The sequence below is a fragment of the Balaenoptera musculus genome, chromosome X (assembly GCF_009873245.2).
Source record: "Balaenoptera musculus isolate JJ_BM4_2016_0621 chromosome X, mBalMus1.pri.v3, whole genome shotgun sequence".
NCBI classification, from domain to species: Eukaryota; Metazoa; Chordata; class Mammalia; order Artiodactyla; family Balaenopteridae; genus Balaenoptera; species Balaenoptera musculus.
In genome coordinates this window covers 59,131,623-59,153,970 of record NC_045806.1, presented here as the reverse complement: position 1 = coordinate 59,153,970, position 22,348 = coordinate 59,131,623, and the positions used below count along the sequence as shown (strand labels likewise).

Here is a 22,348-nt window from a genome sequence, read left to right as displayed (position 1 = left end):
TGTTCATAAATTGGAAGAGTTAATATTGTTAAGACATCAATACTATCAAAAATGATTGACAGATTCAATACAATCCCTATCAAAAACCCAATGACATTTTTAGCAAAAATAGAAAAGTTCATCCTGAAATTCATATAGAATCTCAAGGGACCCCAAAACAATCTGGAAAAAGAACAAAAATGGAAAACCTACATTCCCTGATTTCATAACTTACAAAACTACAGTAATCAAAAGAGTGTAGTATTAGCATAAGGAAATCTGTAGAAAAATGGAATAAAATAGAAATCCCAGAAATAAACCCTTACAGATATGGTCAAATGATTTTTGACAAAGATGCCCAGTCCATTCATTGGGTAAAAGAACAGTCTTCTCAAGACATGGTGCTGGGAAAACTGGATATCCAGGTGCAAAAGAATGAAGTTGGACCCTTGCTTTACACCATATACAAAAATTAACTCAAAATGGATCAAAGTCCTAAACCCAAGAGCTAAAATTATAAAACTCTTAGAAGAGAATAGAGGGGAAAGCTTCATAACATTGGATTTGGCAATGATTTCTTGGAAATAACACCAAAAACACAGGCAACAAAAGAAAAATTAGACAAGTTAGACTTCATCAACATTTAAAACATGTGTCAGTGAGACCAGCTTGGTGCTTTGTGACCACCTAGAGGGGTGGGATAGAGAGGGTGGGAGGGAGACGCAAGAGGGAGGGGATATGGGGATATATGTATACGTATAGCTGACTCACTTTGTTATACAGCAGAAACTAACACAACATTGTAAAGCAATTATGCTCCAATAAAGATGTTAAAAAAAACCTTATGTGCATCAAAGGGCACCATCAAAAGAGTGAAAAGACAACCCATAGAATGAGAGAAAATATTTGCAGATCATATATCTGGCAAAGTGTTAATATCCAAAATGTATAAAGAACTCATACAAGTCAACACCAAAAACCGAAGCAACCCCCCAAAATCATCTATAGATCCAATGCAGTCATATCAAAATTCCAATAGCATTTTTCACAGAAATAGAAATAACAATTCTAAAATTCATATGGAAACATGAAAGACTCCATATAACCAAAGCAATCCTGATAAAGAAGAACAAGACTGAAGGCTTTAAACTTCCTGATTTCAAACTATATTACAAAACTATAGTAATCAAAAGGGTATGGCACTGGCATAAAAATAGACACATATACAAATGGGACAGAATCAAGCCCAGAAATAAACCCACACCTATATGGTCAACTAATGTGTGACAAGGGAGCCAAGAATGCTAAATGGGACAAGAATGATCTCTGACAAATCATGCTGGGAAAACTGGATATCCAGATGCAAAAGAATGAAATCAGACCCCTATCTTACACCATTCATAAAAATTAACTCAAAATAGATTAAGCACACACACACACACACACACACACACATATTGTTTTTTGGCTGCGTTGGGTCTTTATTGCTGTGCGCAGGCTTTCTGTAGTTGTGGCGAGCAGGAGCTACTCTTCATTGCGGTGCACGGGCTTCTCATTGTGGTGGCTTCTCTTGTTGCAGAGCGTGGGCTCTAGGCATGCAGGCTTCAGTAGTTGCAGCACTCAGGCTCAGTAGTTGTGGCACATGGGCCCTAGAGCATGTGGGCCTCAGTAGTTGTGGCACGTGGGCTCACTAGTTGTGGTGTAGAAGCTCTAGGGCACACAGGCTTCAGTAGTTACAGTGCGCAGGCTCAGTAGTTGTGGCGCACGGGCTTGGTTGCTCCACAGCATGTGGGATCTTCCTGGACCAGTGATCCAACCCATGTCCCCTGCATTGGCAGGCGGATTCTTAACCACTGTGCCACCAGGGAAATCCCAGATTAAGCACTTAAATGTAAGACGTGACACTGTAAAATTCCTGGAAGAAAATATAAGGGAAAAGTTCCTTGACATCAGTCTTGGCAATGATTTTTTTAATATGACATGAAAAGCACAAGCAAAAAAGCAAAAATCAGTAAGTGGAACTACATCAAACTAAAAAGCTTTTGCCCAGCCAAAGAAAGAATCAAAAAAGTGTAAAGCCAACCTATGGGCTGGGAGAAAATATTTCCAAATCATATATCTGATAAGGGGTTAATATCCAAAAAATATAAAGAACTCATACAACTCAATAGCAAAAAAAACCAATTTGATTTAAAAAATGGACAGAGGACTTGAATAGACATTTTTCCAAAGAAGACATCCAGATGACTAATAAGTACATGAAAAGGTACTCAACATCACTAACCATCAGGGAAATGCAAATCAAAACCACAGCATGATACCACCTCACACCTGTTAGAATGGCTGTTATCAAAAACAAAAACAAAAAACAAGACAACAAAGGCTGGGAAGGATGTAGAGAAAAGGGAACCCTTGTACACTGTTGGTGGGAATGTAAATTGGTAGAGCTACTATGGAAAACAGTATGGAGGTTCCTCAAAAAATTAAAACTAGAACTACCATATGATCCAGAAATCCCACATCTGGGTATATATCTGAAGGAGATTAGATATCTGCACTCCCATGTTTATTGCAGTGTATTCACAATAGCCAAGACATGGAAGCAACCTAAGTGTACATCAGCAGATAAATGGGTAAAGAAAATGTGGTGTGTGTGTGTGTGTGTGTGTGTGTGTGTGTGTGTGTGTGTGTGTGTGTGTATAACAATAGAATATTATTCAGCCACGAGAAAAAGGAAATCCTGCCATATGTGCCAGTGTGCATGGATCTTGAGGGCATTTTGCTAAGTGAAATAAGTCAGACAGAGAAAGACAAATACTTATGATCTCACTTATATATGGAAGCTAAAAACATCAAACTCATAGAAACAGTAGAATGGTGGTTGCCAGGAACTGAGGGGTGGAAGAAATGGGGAAGTGTTGGTCAAAGGTTACTAACTTTCAATTTTAGGATGAATACGTTTCTGGGATGTAATGTACAGCACAATGACTATAGTTAACAATAACACATTGTATACTCAAAAGTTGCTATGAGAGTAGAGCTGTAATATTCTCACCATAACAACAACAAAATGGCAGCTATTTGAGGTGAAGGATGCATTAACTAACCTTATTATGGTAAACATTTCACAGTATATCTGCACATCAAATCATCACATTGTACACCTTAAACTTACACAATGTTATATGTCAATTATATCTCAATAAAGCTGGGGGAAAATTTTTTTAAATAAAAAAAAACACAAACCCAATTTAAAAAGGCAAAGGACTTGAATAGACATTTTTCCAAAGAACATACACAAATGGTCAATAAGCACATGAAAAGAGGCTCAACAACACTAATCATTAGGGAAATGCCAATCAAAATCTCAGTGATATATCACTTCACACTCATATAATAGCATGGCTATTTTAAAATAAATAAATAAAACCAAAAAATAACAAGTGTTGATGAGAATGTGGAGAAATTGGAACCCTTATGCTCTCTTGGTTGGAATATGAAATGGTGCAGCCACTGTGGAAAACACTGTGGCAAGTTCATAAAAATTAAACTTAGAATTGACCATCAATTGCACTTCTATATATACTTTCATATCTACTACCCAAAGGAAGGGAAAGCAGGAACTCAAAACAGATATTTGTTCACTAATGTTCAAAGCAGCATTAGTCCCAGTAGCCAAGAGGTAGAAATAACCCAAGTGTTCATTGACAGATGAATGGATAAACAAACTTTTGTATATATGATAATATATTTCATATATTACATATATATAGGAATATTATTCATCTTTTTATTTAAAGGATGGAAATTCTAACACATGCCACAACATAGATGAACCTTAAAGACATTATATTATACTAAGTGAAGCAAGCCAGATGAAAAAGGATGAATATGTATGATTCCACCTATATGAAGTACTTGGTGTAGTCAAATTTATAGAGACAGAATACAGAATGGTGATTGCCAGAGGTAGAGGATAATGGGGAGTTATTGTTCAGTGAGTAAAAAGTTCCTGTTTGGGATGATGAAAAAGTCCTGGAGATGAATGGTGGTGATGGTTGCAGAACAATGTGAATGTACTTAATGCCACTGAACTGTATGTTTAAAATGGTAAACTTTATGTTATATATATTTTACTACAATAAAAGTCAATTAAATTTTAATATATTTTTTAAAACACAGATAATTCACATTTTGGGAGTTATCAGATAGGACTCATAAACTATGTTAATATATTCCAAAAATAGGTTTAGAAGATGAATTTCACTAGAAAACTATCAATAGAATGTATAAAAAAGGATCAAATAGAATTTCAAAGCTAAAAAATACAATAAGTGAAATTAAGAATGCAATAGATGAGGTTAACACCATATGAGACAGAGCAGAAGAGAAGATTAATGAACTGAAAAGTAAATCAGTAGAAAATACCCCCATTAAAGCACATAGAAAAAAGGATGGAAAATTAAAAGAGCATTAAGAGACAGAGGGAAAAGGTCTAGAGCTCAAGAACAAGAAAAAGAATGGAACTGCAACTATTTGAAGAGAGAACAGTGAAAATTTTTTCAAAATTTACTAAAGATAATCAAGCTACACTTTCAAAAAGGCTAAAAATCTGTGAGCAAGATAAATACAAACCTAAATTTAATAATCAAACTTCTGTAAACCAAGACAAAGAGAAAATCTTAAAAGAGACAGAGTTAAGAAAAGATACATTGCTTTCAAAGGAACAGTGATAAAGCATATAGCTGACTTTTCAACAAAACCAATGAACTCCACAGAACAACTGAAGGACACTTATAAATTACTAGGAGAAAATAACTGCCAGACTATAATTCTATATCCAGTGAAAATATCCTTCAGAAATAAAAGTGATATTAAGGCATGTTCAGGTAAGTAAAAACTGAAAATACATTACTAGCAGACTCACACTAAAAGACACTAAAGGGAGTTCATTAGGCAGAAGAAAAATGATCACAGACAGAAGCATAGAAATGCAAGAAGAGAAAGAGAAATGGAAAGTGTAAATATAAAAGACTGGTGACTGTTTAAATCAACACTAATAGCAATACCTTATGGATAAAATAACAAAAGTAGAAGTGAAATAAATGACAAAAATAGTAATAAATAAATAAATAAAAGGCAGGATGTGAAGTCAAGATGTTATGAGATTCTTGCATTATTCAGGAACTGTTAAAAACACTAATTTAACATAGCCTCTAATTAGTCAAGGATGCATGTTTTAATCTCTAGGGCAACTTTTGTCAAGCAGGAGTTCATAACAGAATTAAGCCCTACAGAAAATGGGGTTTTTCCATTCTCCTGAGGGTGGTGCACACTAGTTCCATTTTAAATACAAGGAAGATAAGTTAATATATGCAATGAATATCTAGATAATTAAGACATAATCTCTGGTGGAATCCAGTTGAGAAGAGCTTCTCTGGAGTAACCATTAAAAGAATAATAAAAGAATGTCTTAAAAGCTGATGGAGGGGAAATGCTACAATAAAATTCTTGATTAATCCAAAACAAGGCAAGAAAAGAGGAAAAAAGGAATAAATGGGACAAATGGAAATCAAGTAGTAATATGTAAGTTTTAAATCCAAATATTCAGTAATTGTGTTAAATCTAAATGGGCTAAATGCTTCAATTAAAAGACAGAGATTGTCAAGTTGCATAATAGAGCAAAATCCAACAACATACTACATAAAGGAGACTCACCTGAAATATAAGGACACAGGTTGAAAATAAAAGGATGGACAACAATATGCCATGCAAATAGTAAACAAACTGAAGCTGATGTAACTATGCTAATATCAAAGTAACTAAAGGCAAAAATATTAATAGAAATAATGAATAACATTTTATGGTGGTAAGGTGTCAATTTAACAGGCAGCTATTAAAAAACTGAACATGCACATCACCTGGGCCTATTATTTCCACTACTAGGTATATACTCAACAGAAATGCATACATATAGACTCTAAAAGACATGGACAATGTGCAGAAAAGAGTTAACATGACAGGTCAGAGAATGCTTTCCTTAGAAAGGCCTGCTTGCAAAGTTGGCCCATGGCTGGCATCTGAAGACTTGGATTTCAGGAAGGTTTCCACCATCCCCTAACTAATAAGGACAGTTTGCTCTGTCTAAATTGAGCAAACAGCATGGCTTGTGCTGAATATCTGATTTCCTTCTGAGAGTCTAGAGTTTTGGTGCAGGCCAGGCAGAGGGTGCTCACATGACCAGCACTTAATAAAAATATTGGGTACTAAGTCTCTACTGCTGGTAGGCAACACTTCACACGTGTTGTCACAGTTTGATGCTGGAAGAATGAAACATGTGCTGTGTGACTCTACTGGGACAGGATCTTGGAAGCTTGTTCCTGGTTTCCTTTAGACTTTGCCCCATGCATGTTTTTTTTTCCTTTACTGATTTTGCTTTACATCCTTTTGCTATAATATTAGCGACAAGTGTGACTGTTTGCTGAGTCCCATGAGTTCTCCCATGATTCACCTCATCACCAAACCTGGGATGGTCTTCAGGACTCCCAACACACTGGTGATAGTGTTGGGATTGTCTAGAGTGACCTTAACTCACTTAAATATGGCAAAAGCATTGTTTGAGAAAAGGATGGTAGAGGATGACAAACCTGTGGTACCTGGGTGTCTATGGAGTTATCCATGGTATGAAAAAGCAACTGAGCTGCTGTCTGTTGTAAGAGGTAAAAGTTACCTATGGAATTTGAAAATGTTAGATACAACTCCAAGAGAGTTGGCTCGAAGGATCCTCTGGCTACTTTTGGCCACAATGGCTAAAGTGAGGGGGGAAAGGTGCAGCCTGGGTGATGCCTTTGGTTTTTCTTTTCTCCTCCAGGCTGGAGGAGAAAGGGTCCAAACATTCCCAAAGGTGAACTTTGAATGGGCCAAAATGTTGAAAAGTTTGTGTTCCTTTTGTTCAAGTGGGAGGGGAAAAAAAGGTTAAATCACTTCCCAGTGCTAGAGCAAAGTTTTATTTTAAAAAATCAGAGGGAGAAAAACACTCTAGCCACTGCTGCCATAGCCCTCTAGCCCCACTCCCACATTACAGCTGGGATCTCCCTGCAACTATAACATTAAGCTTGTAAATGCTGGATTTCCCACTCAAGGTTTGAGTAAACTTTCAATTAGGGGAAAAGGAGGAACTTTTAAAAATGGCTTTGCGCAGCCTCCCCGCCCCTCTCGCAAAGCTCAACCCGATCCCCCCAGCTTGCCTGCCCGCCATGGCCGACAAGGAAGCAGCCTTTGATGACGCAGTAGAAGAACGTGTGATCAATGAAGAATACAAAATATGGAAAAAGAACACTCCTTTTCTTTATGATTTGGTGATGACCCATGCTCTGGAGTGGCCCAGCCTAACTGCACAGTGGCTTCCAGATGTAACCAGACCAGAAGGGAAAGATTTCAGTATTCATCGACTTGTCCTGGGGACACACACGTCAGATGAACAAAACCACCTTGTGATAGCCAGTGTGCAGCTCCCTAATGATGATGCTCAGTTTGATGCTTCACACTACGACAGTGAAAAAGGAGAATTTGGAGGTTTTGGCTCGGTTAGTGGAAAAATTGAAATAGAAATCAAGATCAACCATGAAGGAGAAGTAAACAGGGCACGCTATATGCCCCAGAACCCTTGCATCATTGCCACAAAGACTCCATCCAGTGATGTTCTTGTTTTTGACTATACGAAACATCCTTCTAAACCAGACCCTTCTGGAGAGTGCAACCCAGACTTGTGTCTCCGTGGACATCAGAAGGAAGGCTACGGGCTTTCTTGGAACCCAAATCTCAGTGGGCACTTACTTAGTGCTTCAGATGACCATACTATCTGCCTATGGGACATCAGTGCTGTTCCAAAGGAAGGAAAAGTTGTGGATGCGAAGACCATCTTTACAGGGCATACAGCAGTAGTAGAAGACGTCTCCTGGCATCTGCTCCATGAGTCTCTGTTTGGGTCAGTTGCTGATGATCAGAAACTTATGATCTGGGATACTCGTGCAAACAATACTTCCAAACCAAGCCACTCAGTTGATGCTCACACTGCTGAAGTGAACTGCCTTTCTTTCAATCCTTATAGTGAGTTCATTCTTGCCACAGGATCAGCTGACAAGACTGTTGCCTTGTGGGATCTGAGAAATCTGAAACTTAAGTTGCATTCCTTTGAATCACATAAGGATGAAATATTCCAGGTTCAGTGGTCGCCTCACAATGAGACTATTTTGGCTTCCAGTGGTACTGATCGCAGACTGAATGTCTGGGATTTAAGTAAAATTGGAGAGGAACAATCCCCGGAAGATGCAGAAGATGGGCCACCAGAGTTGTTGTTTATTCATGGTGGTCACACTGCCAAGATATCTGATTTCTCCTGGAATCCCAATGAACCTTGGGTGATTTGTTCTGTATCAGAAGACAATATCATGCAAGTTTGGCAAATGGCAGAGAACATTTATAATGACGAAGACCCTGAAGGAAGCGTGGATCCAGAAGGACAAGGATCCTAGAGAATGTCTGCACTTTTGTGATTTTAGACTCCCCTTTTCTTCCTCTCAACCCTGAGATTGATTTAACACTGGTTTTGAGACACAGACTTTGGTTATCCCTCTATAATAAGTTCTATCAACAATGTTATTAGTCCAAACAGAAGGTGTTTTCTAAATATTAACTGGGGGCTTCTTGATTCAGCAAAGCCACAGACTTATATTTAAATTTTCTTCAGGAATTTTCTAGTAACAGAGGTCTAAAGTAGCCACAAAAAGGGGAATATTGTGTGTGGTTATTTTTCTTCTTACGCTATATCCCCAAGTTTTTCTGACTCATTTAAGTAAATGCTAGAGTGAGTAAGAAATAGAGCCAAGTGAGGTAGGTGTCTGAGCCATGAAGTATAAATACTACAAGATGTCGTCTTTATTCAGGAAATAGGGGAGATTCAAGTCATATAAATTCCTGCTCTAAAATCTTCACACCGAACTTTCCAGGATACACATTTTCTTACATAGACCAATCTCCTCTCAGTTTCTTCAGTTAAGTCAAAACAATGTGTTCCTCTTTCCCCATATATTTTTGCTTGTTAGTGTATTTCTTGAGCTGTTTTCATATTATTTCTTTCCTTTCTGTGAAATGGTTTAAAAAAAAAAAAACTTGGGACCACCAAGTTGTAAAGATGTATGTTTTTACCTGACAGTTATACCACAGGTAGACTGTCCAGTTAAATTGAGAAGAGTGAATCAATAGCTTGTATTTGTTTTTAAAATTAAATTAATCCTGGATAAGAGTTGCTTTTTTTTTTTTTAAGGAGTTAGTCCTTGACCACTAGTTTGATACCATCTCTATTTTGGGTGACCTGTTTCACCAGCAGGCCTGTTACCCTCCATGACTAACTGTGTAAGTGCTTATAATGGAATAAATTGCTTTTCTACATAAAAAAAAATGGCTTTGTATTTTGTGGCTATTGCATCTGGACGTATGATAAACATTGATGTAAAATGTTATATTCTTGTAGTCTCATAAAGCTAGAGGGATCATCTTGATCAGGAAAAGTTGCAAAAAAGAAAAAAGAGCATCACTGGGATACAATTACCTTGCTTTTTGCTGCCAGTGGGCAGATTGGAATCCAAACTCTTTGAGTATTGGAAATAAAACTAGTCTCCATAGCTAATGATTTTTGTTATCATTTTTTAACTCTTGGAGCTTCTGGAAAAAGGAAGACAACATGAAAAGAGAGGCAGTCTTCAGATGAAAATACACTTTTTGAGTTTAGAAAGCAGTTTTTAGTTGCTAATGAGCTTTCGTGAAACCAAACGTCTGACTCTTAAGAAGCTGATGATTTTTTCATCCTGATGTGTGTATTTTTGACTGGGTTAATTTGGACTGTAAGGCACAATAAGAAGAGCTTAGCAAAGTCTTACTTGTTATTTGAACTTGGACCTAGACCACGGTTGACCAGCCCTGCACCATCTCAGCTTTGATGCTCCCTAAGGAAAGCCACTAGCTTTTTTGGCATCCTAAATTCACAGATGCTGATTGCCTGGACCTGACTCTCAGCTGAAACCTGGTAAGGTCTGCTATAGACTGTTCCCACATCAGCACCAGATGTGCTGAACTGAAAGGAGGCACAGACTAAATGAACTCTAAACGAACTACGTGAACTTTAAATGAACTCAGACTTGGATTATTGCAGATTTGGATCACCCCTCTTGTGATCCTAAACTGTGAAACTGCCCCTGGTGCTGGCTGGACCATTTGGGTCAGTTGAGTTGCAGATGCCCACAGGAAAAGTCTTGTTCTCTGATGGGACCATCTGAAATTGATCCTCTCATTGGCTGTATATTTCTGATACAAAAGCTGATTGCATTCCTAACATGTGATTTCTGCAAAAGCTGCAAATTGGAGGAGGGCCTAGCATGAGGAATGTGACCCCCTCCCCCACTCCTGACAGATCAAACTCTTGATCCTTTCTGAGGCTGTGTCACTGCTGTTGATGATTGTGTTTGACTTTCTAGATTAGTTGCAGCTTAAAATAGACTGATAGCCTGACTCTACTTACTTGCCCTTCCTCCTGATACATAAACCTTAGTAAGGCAGTGTGCTTATTAAACGTAACTGTCCCCATAAAGAGAGTGATCTTTTCTAGGCTGCTCACTGGATAAATGATCAGGATGAAAGGAGTGGGAAGTATGAAAACCCATTTTTTAAATATTTGAAAATTCAGGATTTCATCTTGACCAATTCCTGGACATGATATGTCTTTCTGATTAAGTTGTATAAAAATGTTTGCCTCTGAAAATGCTTTTAAACTTCTTACATACAAGTCTTCTAGACAAAAGGTGTGGATGAGAGGAGAGGATGGTTGTACAACTATAACAGCTAAATGGGTCACACAGATTTTGTAACACTGGAGAAAAAACAAAACACCTGGGGAGGCATGAGTGAAGGGTGAGGACATTAATGATCTTTGATTTTTAGGACTGCTTCTGGAAGCTTTCCCCTCCTCCCTAATAAAAGCACGTGTTGTCTTCCCTGCTGCTGAGAGTACTTTGAATTCAAACTGACTGCTGAGCCTAAGGTCAGATCTGACAGAGCTGACTCTGAGACAGCAGGTGGTGACCCCAGCTCCTCCACCTTCCACTCAGCACCTCCACATGTCGTCTACACTTGGAAGGCAGATGAACTGGTGCTATGAACAAACAAAATTGTTTGGATCCAGCTGCCTTCAGGAAACACTCTCTTTGAAACCAAGTTCTGAACTGAATTTTTTGGACTGGATTGGAAACCCTAGGGTGGGAGGCCTCATGGTGGGAGGTCAGCCACATTAGGGATTCTGTTAGCCTAAACTGCCTAATTAATGTATGTCCTGCTTGGGATGCCCTAACAATTGTAAACTTTTTTTTGACCAACGTACTGCATGTGCCCTCTGGAACTGTACTTGTCAGTGAGCCTTGACTATCATGGCACTGCCTCAGCCCTGGAAGGCATTCAGGTCAGCTTCAGTTTACTGAACAGGCTTGTGCTGTGCCTGGATTGATGCCTCAAGCCAGGTTAAAAAATAAAGGGTTAATTATGGAAGCTTAAGGAGGAAGCCACCTGGTTTTGGAAGATACATGTTTATGATAATGGATTTCTTTTATCTGGCTCAATCTAAGACCCCTGAGGACAATACTGCAGGTTGGTCTCACTCTACTGTGTAGGGTCCTACTGACAAAGTCACCTTGGCCAAGAGCCAAGGGGGTGGGCTGTACAAAGAGTTCACATGGCAGGCCTGAGAATGTATCCTTAGAAAGGCCTGCTTGCAAGATTGGCCCTTGGCTGGCATCTGGGGACTTGGATTTTGAGAGGGTTTCACCATCCTCTGAATGATAAGGGTGGTTTACTGTGTCTAAACTGTGCAAACAGTATGGCTTATGCTGAACACCTGCTTTTCTTCTGAGAGTCTGGGGTTTTGGTGCATGCTAGGCAGAGGGTGCCTATGTGACCAGCGCCTATTAAAAACAAACACTGGGCACTGAGTCTCTAATGAGCTTCCTTGGTAGACATTTCATACATATTGTCACAATTTGATGCTGGAGGAATTAAGCATGTGCTGTGCGACTCCACTGGGAAGAGGAGTCTTGGAAGCATGTGCCTGGTTTCCTCTGGACTTTGCACCATGCACCATTCTTCTTTGCTGATTTTGCTTTGTATACTTTTGCTGTAATAAACCTTAGCCATTAGTATAGCTCTATGTTGAGTCCTGTGAATCCTAGCGAATCACCAAACCTGGAGGTGATCTTTGGGACCTCCCAAACAACAAGAATGTTAATAGGAGCTTTATTTATAATAACAAAAAATTGGAGGAAAAATTCAAATGTCTGTCAACAAGTGGATGGATAAATAATTATACATTCATACACTGGAATATTATACAGCAATGAAAATGAATGAACTAATTCTATGTACAATAATATGGATCAATCTCATAGATATAATGTTGAGTGAAAGAAACCAGATACAAAAAAGTAGATACTGTATGATTCTATTAATATAAAGCTCAAAAATGGACAAATCATACTTACTTATGATGGTGGAAGTTTGAATGGTGGTTAACTTTGGGGCCTGTGGGACGTTAATACCTGGGAAGGGGCACAAAGGAGACTTCTGCAGTGCTGATGATGTTCCATATTTTGATTTAGGTTATGTGTTTGCTATGTAAAAATTCATCAAATTTTACATTTAAGATTCATGTACTTTATGTATATTATACTATAAGCAATTTTTTTAAAAACCTAGCATCCATTGATGGATGAAAAGATAAACAAAATGTGGTATATACATACAATGGAGTAGTATTCAGCCTAAAAAAAGAATAAAATTCTGACACATACTATAAAATGTATGAACCTTGAGACATTATGCTAAGTGGAGTAAGCCAGTCACAAAAGGATAAATATTGTATGACTCTACATATATTAGGTACCTAGAGTAAGCAAATTCATTGAGACAGAAAGAATGGTGATTGCCAGGGATTGGGAGGAGGGGAGCATGCGGAGTTATTGTTTAATGGGTACAGTTTCAGTTTGGGAAGATGAAAATTTTCTGAAGATGGGTGGGAGTAATAGTTGTACAACATTACAAATGTGCTTAATGCCACTGAACAATTTAAAATGGTTAAAATGATAAATTTTATGTATATTTTACCATAATAAAAAAGAAACAAAATGGAGGGAACAGTGGATAAACCTGCTTATGATATCAGTCTCAGGTAAAGCGTGTGTTTTACAGAGTGGACACTGGAATATGGCCAAAGGCACTGACAGCTCTCTGGTTCTGTCCCTAAGATGGAAGCAACACTAAAAATGTGGCATATATGATAAGTATCATACTTAGGATAAAGAAAGGGCAAAAATGAAATCCCCAAGAAAAGTGTGTTCTAGCCCCCCCAAAACAGTAGTACTAATTCTGTCAGTACTGACATGAAAGGATATTTAATATACATTTTTGGGAAAAAGAGTTTGGGAACAATGTGTATAGTGTTATCCTATGTTATAAGAGGAAAAAATGTGTCTGAATAAATGAAATATTTCCTCATTGTAAGAGGCATTGTAAGATGTAATAATTGCCTTTTGAAAGACAGAAAGAAATTCAACTACATTTACCACAGACATCAATTGACAGGTATATTCTAATTTCAGAATGCTAAACTATAAAAAGAAGACATCTTATACTCAGGGAAATAAGGTGGATGTGTGTGAATGTGCACACATGTGTGTATACACATACATACGTATATACACACATAGACGATATTGAGACACATGATGTATATATTCTATTTAAATTTTCATCAAAATTGTGCCTTACATTTGTAGCTGTCTGATAGTTCAAGTCTCCCCCCTTTTCACAGTTTTCAGAGTAGCTCCTCTGCAAAGCAAATTTCACTGTAAGCTTCCACAAAATTTCCTATCAGACATAAGAATATTAAAATAACTTGACTGATTTGGATAAAATGTGTTTTCCCATTGAATAAAATGTTTTAGTACTATGCTGTTGAAGGAGATCAAGATGCACTCTTTTTTCACTTTTCCAGTTTAGTATGCCATCTTTAAACTGATGAATTTTTTTTTAACATCTTTATTAGAGTATAATTGCTTTACAATGGTGTGTTCGTTTCTGCTTTATAACAAAGTGAATCAGTTATACATATACATATGTTTCCATATCTCTTCTCTCTGGCATCTCCCTCCCTCCAACCCTCCCTATGCCACCCATCTAGGTGGTCACAAAGCACCGAGCTGATCTCCCTGTGCTATGTGGCTGCTTCCAACTAGCTATCTATTTTACGTTTGGTAGTGTATATATGTCCATGACACTCTCTCACCCTGTCACATCTCACCCCTCCCCCTCCCCATATCCTCAAGTCCATTCTCTAGTAGGTCTGTGTCTTTATTCCCGTCTTGCCACTAGGTTCTTCATGGCCTTTTTTTTTTTTTCATTAGATTCCATATATATGTGTTAGCATACTGTATTTGTTTTTCTCTTTCTGACTTACTTCACTCTGTATGACAGACTCTAGGTCCATCCACCTCACTACAAATAACTCAATTTCGTTTCTTCTTATGGCTGAGTAATATTTCATTGTATATATGTGCCACATCTTCTTTATCCATTCATCTGTTGATGGACACTTAGGTTGCTTCTATGTCCTGGCTATTGTAAATAGAGCTGCAATGAATATTTTGATACATGACTCTTTTTGAAATATGGTTTTCTCAGGGTATATGCCCAGTAGTGGGATTGCTGGGTCGTATGGTAGTTCTATTTTTAGTCTTTTAAGGAACCTCCATACTGTTCTCCATAGTGGCGGTATCAATGTACATTCCCACCAACAGTGCAAGAGTGTTCCCTTTTCTCCACAACCTCTCCAGCATTTATTGTTTGTAGATTTTTTGATGATGGCCATTCTGACCGGTGTGAGATGGTATCTCATTGTAGTTTGATTTCCATTTCTCTAATGATTAATGCTGATCAGCATCCTTTCATATGTTTGTTGGCAATCTGTATATCTTCTTTGGAGAAATGTCTATTTAGGTCTTCTGCCCATTTTTGGATTGGGTTGTTTGTTTTTTTGATATTGAGCTGCATGAGCTGCTTGTAAATTTTGGAGATTAATCCTTTGTCAGTTCTTCATTTGCAAGTATTTTCTCCCATTCTGAGGGTTGTCTTTTCGTCTTGTTTATAGTTTCCTTTGCTGTGCAAAGGCTTTTAAGCTTCATTAGGTCCCATTTGTTTATTTTTGTTTTTATTTCCATTTCTCTAGAAGCTGGGTCAAAAAGGATCTTGCTGTGATATATGTCATAGAGAGTTCTGCCTATGTTTTCCTCTAAGAGTTTGATAGTGTCTGGCTTTACATTTAGGTCTTTAATCCATTTTGAGTTTATTTTTGTGTATGGTGTTAGGGAGTGTTCTAATTTCATTCTTTTACATGTAGCTGTCAAGGTTTCCCAGCACAACTTATTGAAGAGACTGTCTTTTCTCCATTGTGTATTCTGGCCCCCTATATCAAAAAATAAGGTGATCGTATATGCGTGGGTTTATCGCTGGGCTTTCTATCCTGTTCCATTGATCTATATTTCTGTTTTTGTGCCAGTACCATACTGTCTTGATTACTGTAGCTTTGGAGTATAGTCTGAAATCAGGGAGCCTGATTCCTCCAGCTCCATTTTTCATTCTCAAGATTGCTTTTGTTATTCGGGGTCTTTTGTGTTTCCATACAAATTGTGAAATTTTTTGTTCTAGTTCTGTGAAAAATGCCAGTGGTAGTTTGATAGGGATTGCATTGAATCTGTAGATTGCTTTGGGTAGTAGAGTCATTTTCACAATGTTGATTCTTCTAATCCAAGAACACGGTATATCTCTCCATCTATTTGTATCATCTTTAATTTCTTTCATCAGTGTCTTATAGTTTTCTGCATACAGGTCTTTTGTCTCCTTAGGTAGGTTTATTCCTAGGTATTTTATTCTCTTAGTTGCAATGGTAAATGAGACTGTTTCCTTAATTTCACTTTCAGATGTTTCATCATTAGTATATAGGAATGCAAGAGATTTCTGTGCATTAATTTTGTATCCTGCTACTTTACCAAATTCATTGATTAGTTCTAGCAGTTTTTTGGTAGCATCTTTAGGATTCTCTATGTATAGTATCATGTCATCTGCAAACAGTGACAGTTTTACTTCTTCTTTTCCAATTTGGATTCCTTTTATTTCTTTTTCTTCTCTGATTGCTGTGGCTAAAACTTCCAAAACTATGTTGAATAATAGTGGTGAGAGTGTGCATCCTTGTCTTGTTCCTGATCTTAGTGGAAATGGTTTTAGTTTTTCACCACTGAGGACGATCTTGGCTGTGGGTTTGTCACATATGGCCTTTATTATGTTGAGGGAAGTTCCCTCTATGCCTGCTTTCTGGAGGGTTTTTATCATAAATGGGTGTTGAATTTTGTCGAAAGCTTTTTCTGCATCTATTGAGATGATCATATGGTTTTTCTCCTTCAGTTTGTTAATATGGTGTATCACATTGATTGATTTGTGTATGTTGAAGAATCCTTGCATTCCTGGGATAAACCCCACTTGATCATGCTGTATGATCCTTTTGATGTGCTGTTGGATTCTGTTTGCTAGTATTTTGTTGAGGATTTTTGCATCTATGTTCATCAGCAATACTGGCCTGTAGTTTTCTTTCTTTGTGACATCTTTGTCTGGTTTTGGTATCAGGGTAATGGTGGCCTCATAGAATGAGTTTGGGAGTGTTCCTCCCTCTGCTATATTTTGGAAGAGTTTGAGAAGGACAGGTGGTAGCTCTTCTCTAAATGTTTCATAGAATTTGCCTGTGAATCCATCTGGTCCTGGGCTTTTGTTTGTTGGAAGATTTTTTTTTAATTTATTTATTTATTTTTGGCTGTGTTGGGTGTTCGTTTCTGTGCGAGGGCCCTCTCTAGTTGCGGCAAGTGGGGGCCACTCTTCATCACGGTGCACAGGCCTCTCACCATCGCGGCCTCTCTTGTTGCGGAGCACAAGCTCCAGACACGCAGGCTCAGTAATTGTGGCTCACGGGCCTAGTTGCTCCGCGGCATGAGGGATCTTCCCAGACCAGGGCTCGAACCCATGTCCCCTGCATTGGCAGGCAGACTCTCAACCACTGCGCCACCAGGGAAGCCCCTGTTGGAAGATTTTTAATCACAGTTTCAATTTCACTCTTGTGATTGGACTGTTCATATTTTCTATTTCTTCCTGGTTCAGTCTCGGAAGCGTGTGTATTTCTAGGAATTTGTCCATTTTTTCCAGGTTGTCCATTTTATTGGCATAGAGTTGCTTGTAGTAATCTCTCATTATCCCTTGTATTTCTGCAGTGTCAGTTGTTACTTCTCCTTTTGCATTTCTAATTCTATTGATTTGAGTCTTTTCCCTTTTTTTCTTGATGAGTCTGGCTAGTGGTTTATCAATTTTGTTTATCTTCTCAAAGAACCAGCTTTTAGTTTTACTGATCTTTGCTATCGTTTCCTTCATTTCTTTTATATTTATTTCTGATCTGATCTTTATGATTTCTTTCCTTCTGCTAACTTTGGGTTATTTTTGTTCTTCTTTCTCTAATTGCTTTAGGTGTAAGATTAGGTTGTTTTTTTGAGATGTTTCTTGTTTTTTAAGGTAGGATTGTATTGCTATAAACTTCCCTCTTAGAACTGCTTTTGCTGCATCCCAAAGGTTTTCGTTTGTGTTTTCATTGTCACTTGTTTCTAGGTATTTTTGATTTCCTCTTTGATTTCGTCAGTGATCTCTTGGTTATTAAGTAGTGTATTGTTTAGCCTCCATTTGTTTGTATTTCTTACAGATGTTTTCCTGTAATTGATATCTAGTCTCATAGCGTTGTGGTCGGAAAAGATACTTGATACGATTTCAATTTTCTTAAACTTACCAAGGCTTGATTTGTGACCCAAGATATGATCTCTCCTGGAGAATGTTCCATGAGCACTTGAGAAGAATGTGTATTCCTTTTTTTTTTGGATGGAATGTTCTGTAAATTTCAATTAAGTCCATCTTGTTTAATGTATCATTTAAAGCTTGTGTTTCCTTATTTATTTTCATTTTGGATGATCTGTCCATTGGTGAAAGTGGGGTGTTCAAGTCCCCTACTATGATTGTGTTGCTGTCGATTTCCCCTTTTATGGCTGTTAGTATTTGCCTTATGTATTGTGGTGCTCCTCTGTTGGGTGCATAAATATTTACAATTGTTATATCTTCTTCTTGGATTGATCCCTTGACCATTATGTAGTGTTCTTCTTTGTCTCTTGTAATAGTCTTGGTTTTAAAGTCTATTTTGTCTGATATGAGAATTGCTACTCCAGCTTTCTTTTGATTTCCATTTGCATGGAATATGTTTTTCCATCCCCTCACTTTCAGTCTGTATGTGTCCCTACGTCTGAATTGGGTCTCTTGTACACAGCATTTATACAGGTCTTGTTTTTATATCCATTCACCCAGTCTGTGTCTTTTGGTTGGATCATTTAATCTATTTACATTTAAGGTAATTATCGATATGTATGTTCCTATTACCATTTTCTTAATTATTTTGGGTTTATGGTTGTAGGTCTTTTCCTTCTCTTGTGTTTCCTGCCTAGAGAAGTTCCTTTAGCATTTGTTGTAAAGCTGGTTTGTTGGTGCTGAATTCTCTTAGCTTTGCTTGTCTGTAAAGCTTTTAATTTCTCCGTCAAATCTGAATGAGATCCTTGCTGGGTAGAGTAATCTTGGTCGTAGATTTTTCTCTTTCATCACTTTAAATATGTCCTGCCACTCCCTTCTGGCTTGCAGAGTTTCTGCTGAAAGATCAGCTGTTAACCTTATGGGGATTCCCTTATGTGTTACTTGTTGTTTTTCCCTTGCTGCTTTTAATATTTTTTCTTTGTATTTAATTTTTGATACTTTGATTAATATGTGTCTTGGCGTGTTTCTCCTTGGATTTATCCTCTATGGGACTCTCTGTGCTTCCTGGACTTGATTAACTATTTCGTTTCCCATATTAGGGAAATTTTCAAATATAATCTCTTCAAATATTTTCTCAGACTCTTTTTCTTCTTCTGGGACCCTATAATTCGAATGTTGGTGCATTTAATGTTGTCCCAGAGTTCTCTGAGACTGTCCTCAATTCTTTTCATTCTTTTTCCTTTATTTTGCTCTGCATTAGTTATTTCCGCTATTTTATCTTCCAGGTCACTTATCCGTTCCTCCGCCTCAGTTATTCTGCTATTGATCCCTTCTAGAGAATTTTTAATTTCATTTATTGTGTTGTTCATCTGTTTGTTTGCTCTTTAGTTCTTCTAGGTCCTAGTTAAACATTTCCTGTATTTATTCTATTTCCAAGATTTTGGATCCTCTTTACTATCATTATTCTGAATTCTTTTTCAGGTAGACTGCCTATTTCCTCTTCATTTGTTAGGTCTGGTGGGTTTTTGCCTTGCTCCTTCATCTGCTGTGTGTTTTTCTGTCTTCTCATTTTGCTTAACTTACTGTGTTTGGGGTCTCCTTTTCTCAGGCTGCAGGTTCGTAGTTCCTGTTTTTGGTGTCTGTCCCCAGTGGCTAAGGTTGTTTCAGTGGGTTGTGTAGGCTTCCTGGTGGAGGGGACTAGTGCCTGTGTTCTGGTGGATGAGGCTGGATCTTGTCTTTCTGGTGGGCAGGTCCACATCTGGTGGTGTGTTTTGGGGTGTCTGTGTCCTTATTATGATTTTAGGCAGCCTGTCTGCTAATGGATGGGGTTGTGTTCCTGTCTTGCTAGTTGTTTGGCATGGGGTGTCCAGCACTGTAGCTTGCTGGTCATTGGGTGAAGCTGGTTCTTGGCGTTGAGATGGAGGTCTCTGGGAGATTTTCGCCGTTTGATATTACATGGAGCTGGGAGGTCTCTTGTGGACCAGTGTCCTGAACTTGGCTCTCCCACCTCAGAGGCAGAGCCCTGACACCTGGCTGGAGCACCAAGAGGCTTTCATCCACATGGCTCAGAATAAAAGGGAGGAAAAATAGAAAGAAAGAAAGAAGATAAAATAAAATAAAGTTATTAAAACAAAAAATAATTAAGAAAAAAAATTTTTAATTAATAATAAAAAAAAGAAACGGACAGACAGAACTGTAGGACAAATGGTAATAGTTAAGCTATAAAGACAAAACCACACACAGAAGCATACACTTACACACTCACAAAAAGAGAAAAAGGGAAAAATAAATATATATCTTTGCTCCCAAAGTCCACCTCCTCAGTTTGGGATGATTCATTGTCTATTCAGCTATTCCTCAGATGCAGGGTACATCAAGTTGATTGTGGAGATATAATCCTCTGCTCCTGAGGCTGCTGGGAGAAATTTCCCTTTCTCTTCTTTGTTCGCACAGCTCCCGGGGTTCAGCTTTGGATTTGGACCTGCCTTTGTGTGTATGTCTCCTGAGGGCATCTGTTCTTCGCTCAGACAGGATGGGGTTAAAGGAGCAGCTGACTTGGGGGCTCTGGCTCACTCAGGCAGGGGTGAGGGAGGGGTACGGATGCGGGGCGAGCCAGCGGCGGCACAGGCCGGCGTGACATTGCAATAGCCTGAGGCGCGCCGTGTGTTCTCCCGGGGAAGTTTTCCCTGGGTCATGGGACCCTGGCTGTGGCAGGCTGCACAGGCTTCCGGGAAGGGAGGTGTGGATAGTGACCTGTGCTTGCACACAGGCTTCTTGGTGGCTGCAGCAGCAACCTTAACGTCTCATGCCTGTCTCTGTGGTCCGCGCTGATAGCCGCGGCTCGCGCCCCTCTCTGGAGCTCCTTTAAGCGACACTCTTAATCCCCTCTCCTCACGCACCAGGAAGCAGAGAGGCAAGAGAAAGTCTCTTGCCTCTTCGGCAGCTCCAGACCTTTTCCCGGGCTCCCACCCGGCCAGCCGTGGCACAGTAGCCCCTTCAGGCTGTGTTCACGCCACCAACCCCAGTCCTCTCCCTGCAATACGACCGAAGCCCGAGCCTCAGCTCCCAGCCCCGGCGGGTGAGCAGACTAGCCTCTCGGGCTGGTGAGTGCTGCTCGGCACCGATCCTCTGTGCGGGAATCTCTCTGCTTTGCCCTTCGCACCCCTGTTGTTGCGCTCTCCTCCGTGGCCCCGAAGCTCCCCCGCTCTGCCACCTGCAGTCTCCGCCCGTGAAGGGGCTTCCTAGTGTGTGGAAACCTTTCTTCCTTCACAGCTCCCTCCCACTGGTGCGGGCCCCGTCTCTATTCTTTTGCTCTGTTTTTTCTTTTTTCTTTTACCCTACCCAGGTACATGGGGAGTTTCTTGCCTTTTGGGAGGTCTGACGTCTTCTGCCACTGTTCTGTAGGAGCTGTTCCACATGTAGATGTATTTCTGATGTATTTGTGGAGACGAAGGGGATCTCCACGTCTTACTCTTCTGCCATCTTGAAGCTCCTCTAAACTGATGAGGTTTTTGTTCAGCTTTGTTGAGGCGTAGTTTACCCTGAAAAGTTTGATAATCAGAATAGCTTTTGCACTTTTCATGGGCTTTAAGGAAATTCTGTGAATTTCCTTATGAATATTGATAATAACATTCTATCATTCATAGAACTATTAATTTTTATATGCATGTAGATGATTTAGCTTCTTTATAAGAGCATACGTTTCTTTAAGGACAGAGATAACTGCCTAGTCTTTCTCTTGGAAAGCCCCACAGTGCTTAGTATGGCCCTGTATATAACATGGACACTAATTTTGAGACACAGAGCTTAGTTTGTTCAATGAGGAAGTGTAAACTATTACAAAAATGTTTGCTGATAGGATTTGTGCACTAACAATACCTTGACCATTTCTTAATTCTATATCAGGATGCAACAGCAGAATGAAACTCAGTGGAAGACCCTACAGACACATGGGAGTCCTTGGAACTTCAAAACTCTATGACATTCGGAAAACGATCTTTACCTTCACTCCACAGGTGGGTGGACTGAGCTTTAATGTGCATTGAGATGAATGGAAATAAAAGAGAAACACTATAGAAATAAAGCATTTAGTGGAGTTGGGACAAGTATCAGATTTTCATGGGACCTTGTATATATTAAGTTGCTCAATAAATAAAGTTGGCCAAAAAGTTCGTTCGGGTTTTTCCATAAGATGTTATGGAAAAACCCGAACGAACTTTTTGACCAGCCCAATCTTTGTTGGGTTGGACTGAATTGCTCTTGAAGCACAGAGCTATGCCAAGTGACTGTGGCTACCAAGAGTAGTCCTGGGTGTTGCAGAAACAGTGATTAAAGATTTTATGTATGTTGGAGTACTTTTAAAAGTACTCTTTATTAAAGATTTAAAATAATA

General features: G+C 38.9%; 2 protein-coding genes across 5 annotated transcripts in view; both read left to right on the top strand.

Moving 5' to 3' along the window:
• The window catches only part of PHKA1 (phosphorylase kinase regulatory subunit alpha 1), a 140,708-nt gene that overhangs the window by 69,621 nt on the left and 48,739 nt on the right, over positions 1 to 22,348 (top strand). For all 4 annotated transcript variants that reach the window (XM_036839369.1, XM_036839366.1, XM_036839368.1 and 1 more), the window contains one exon: positions 21,862 to 21,971. In XM_036839369.1, the coding sequence (XP_036695264.1) occupies positions 21,862 to 21,971 (110 nt within the window). The remainder of the gene's footprint in view (positions 1 to 21,861; positions 21,972 to 22,348) is intronic.
• On the top strand, positions 7,176 to 9,149 carry LOC118888415 (histone-binding protein RBBP4-like). Its single transcript, XM_036839370.1, has one exon. The coding sequence runs from the start codon at positions 7,236 to 7,238 to the stop codon at positions 8,511 to 8,513; it is 1,278 nt and encodes a 425-aa protein (XP_036695265.1). The 5' UTR covers positions 7,176 to 7,235; the 3' UTR covers positions 8,514 to 9,149.

What these genes read in the sequence shown, in the direction of transcription:
- LOC118888415 (XM_036839370.1), top strand. Translation starts at nt 7,236, where the DNA reads ATGGCCGACAAGGAAGCAGCCTTTGATGACGCAGTAGAAGAACGTGTG.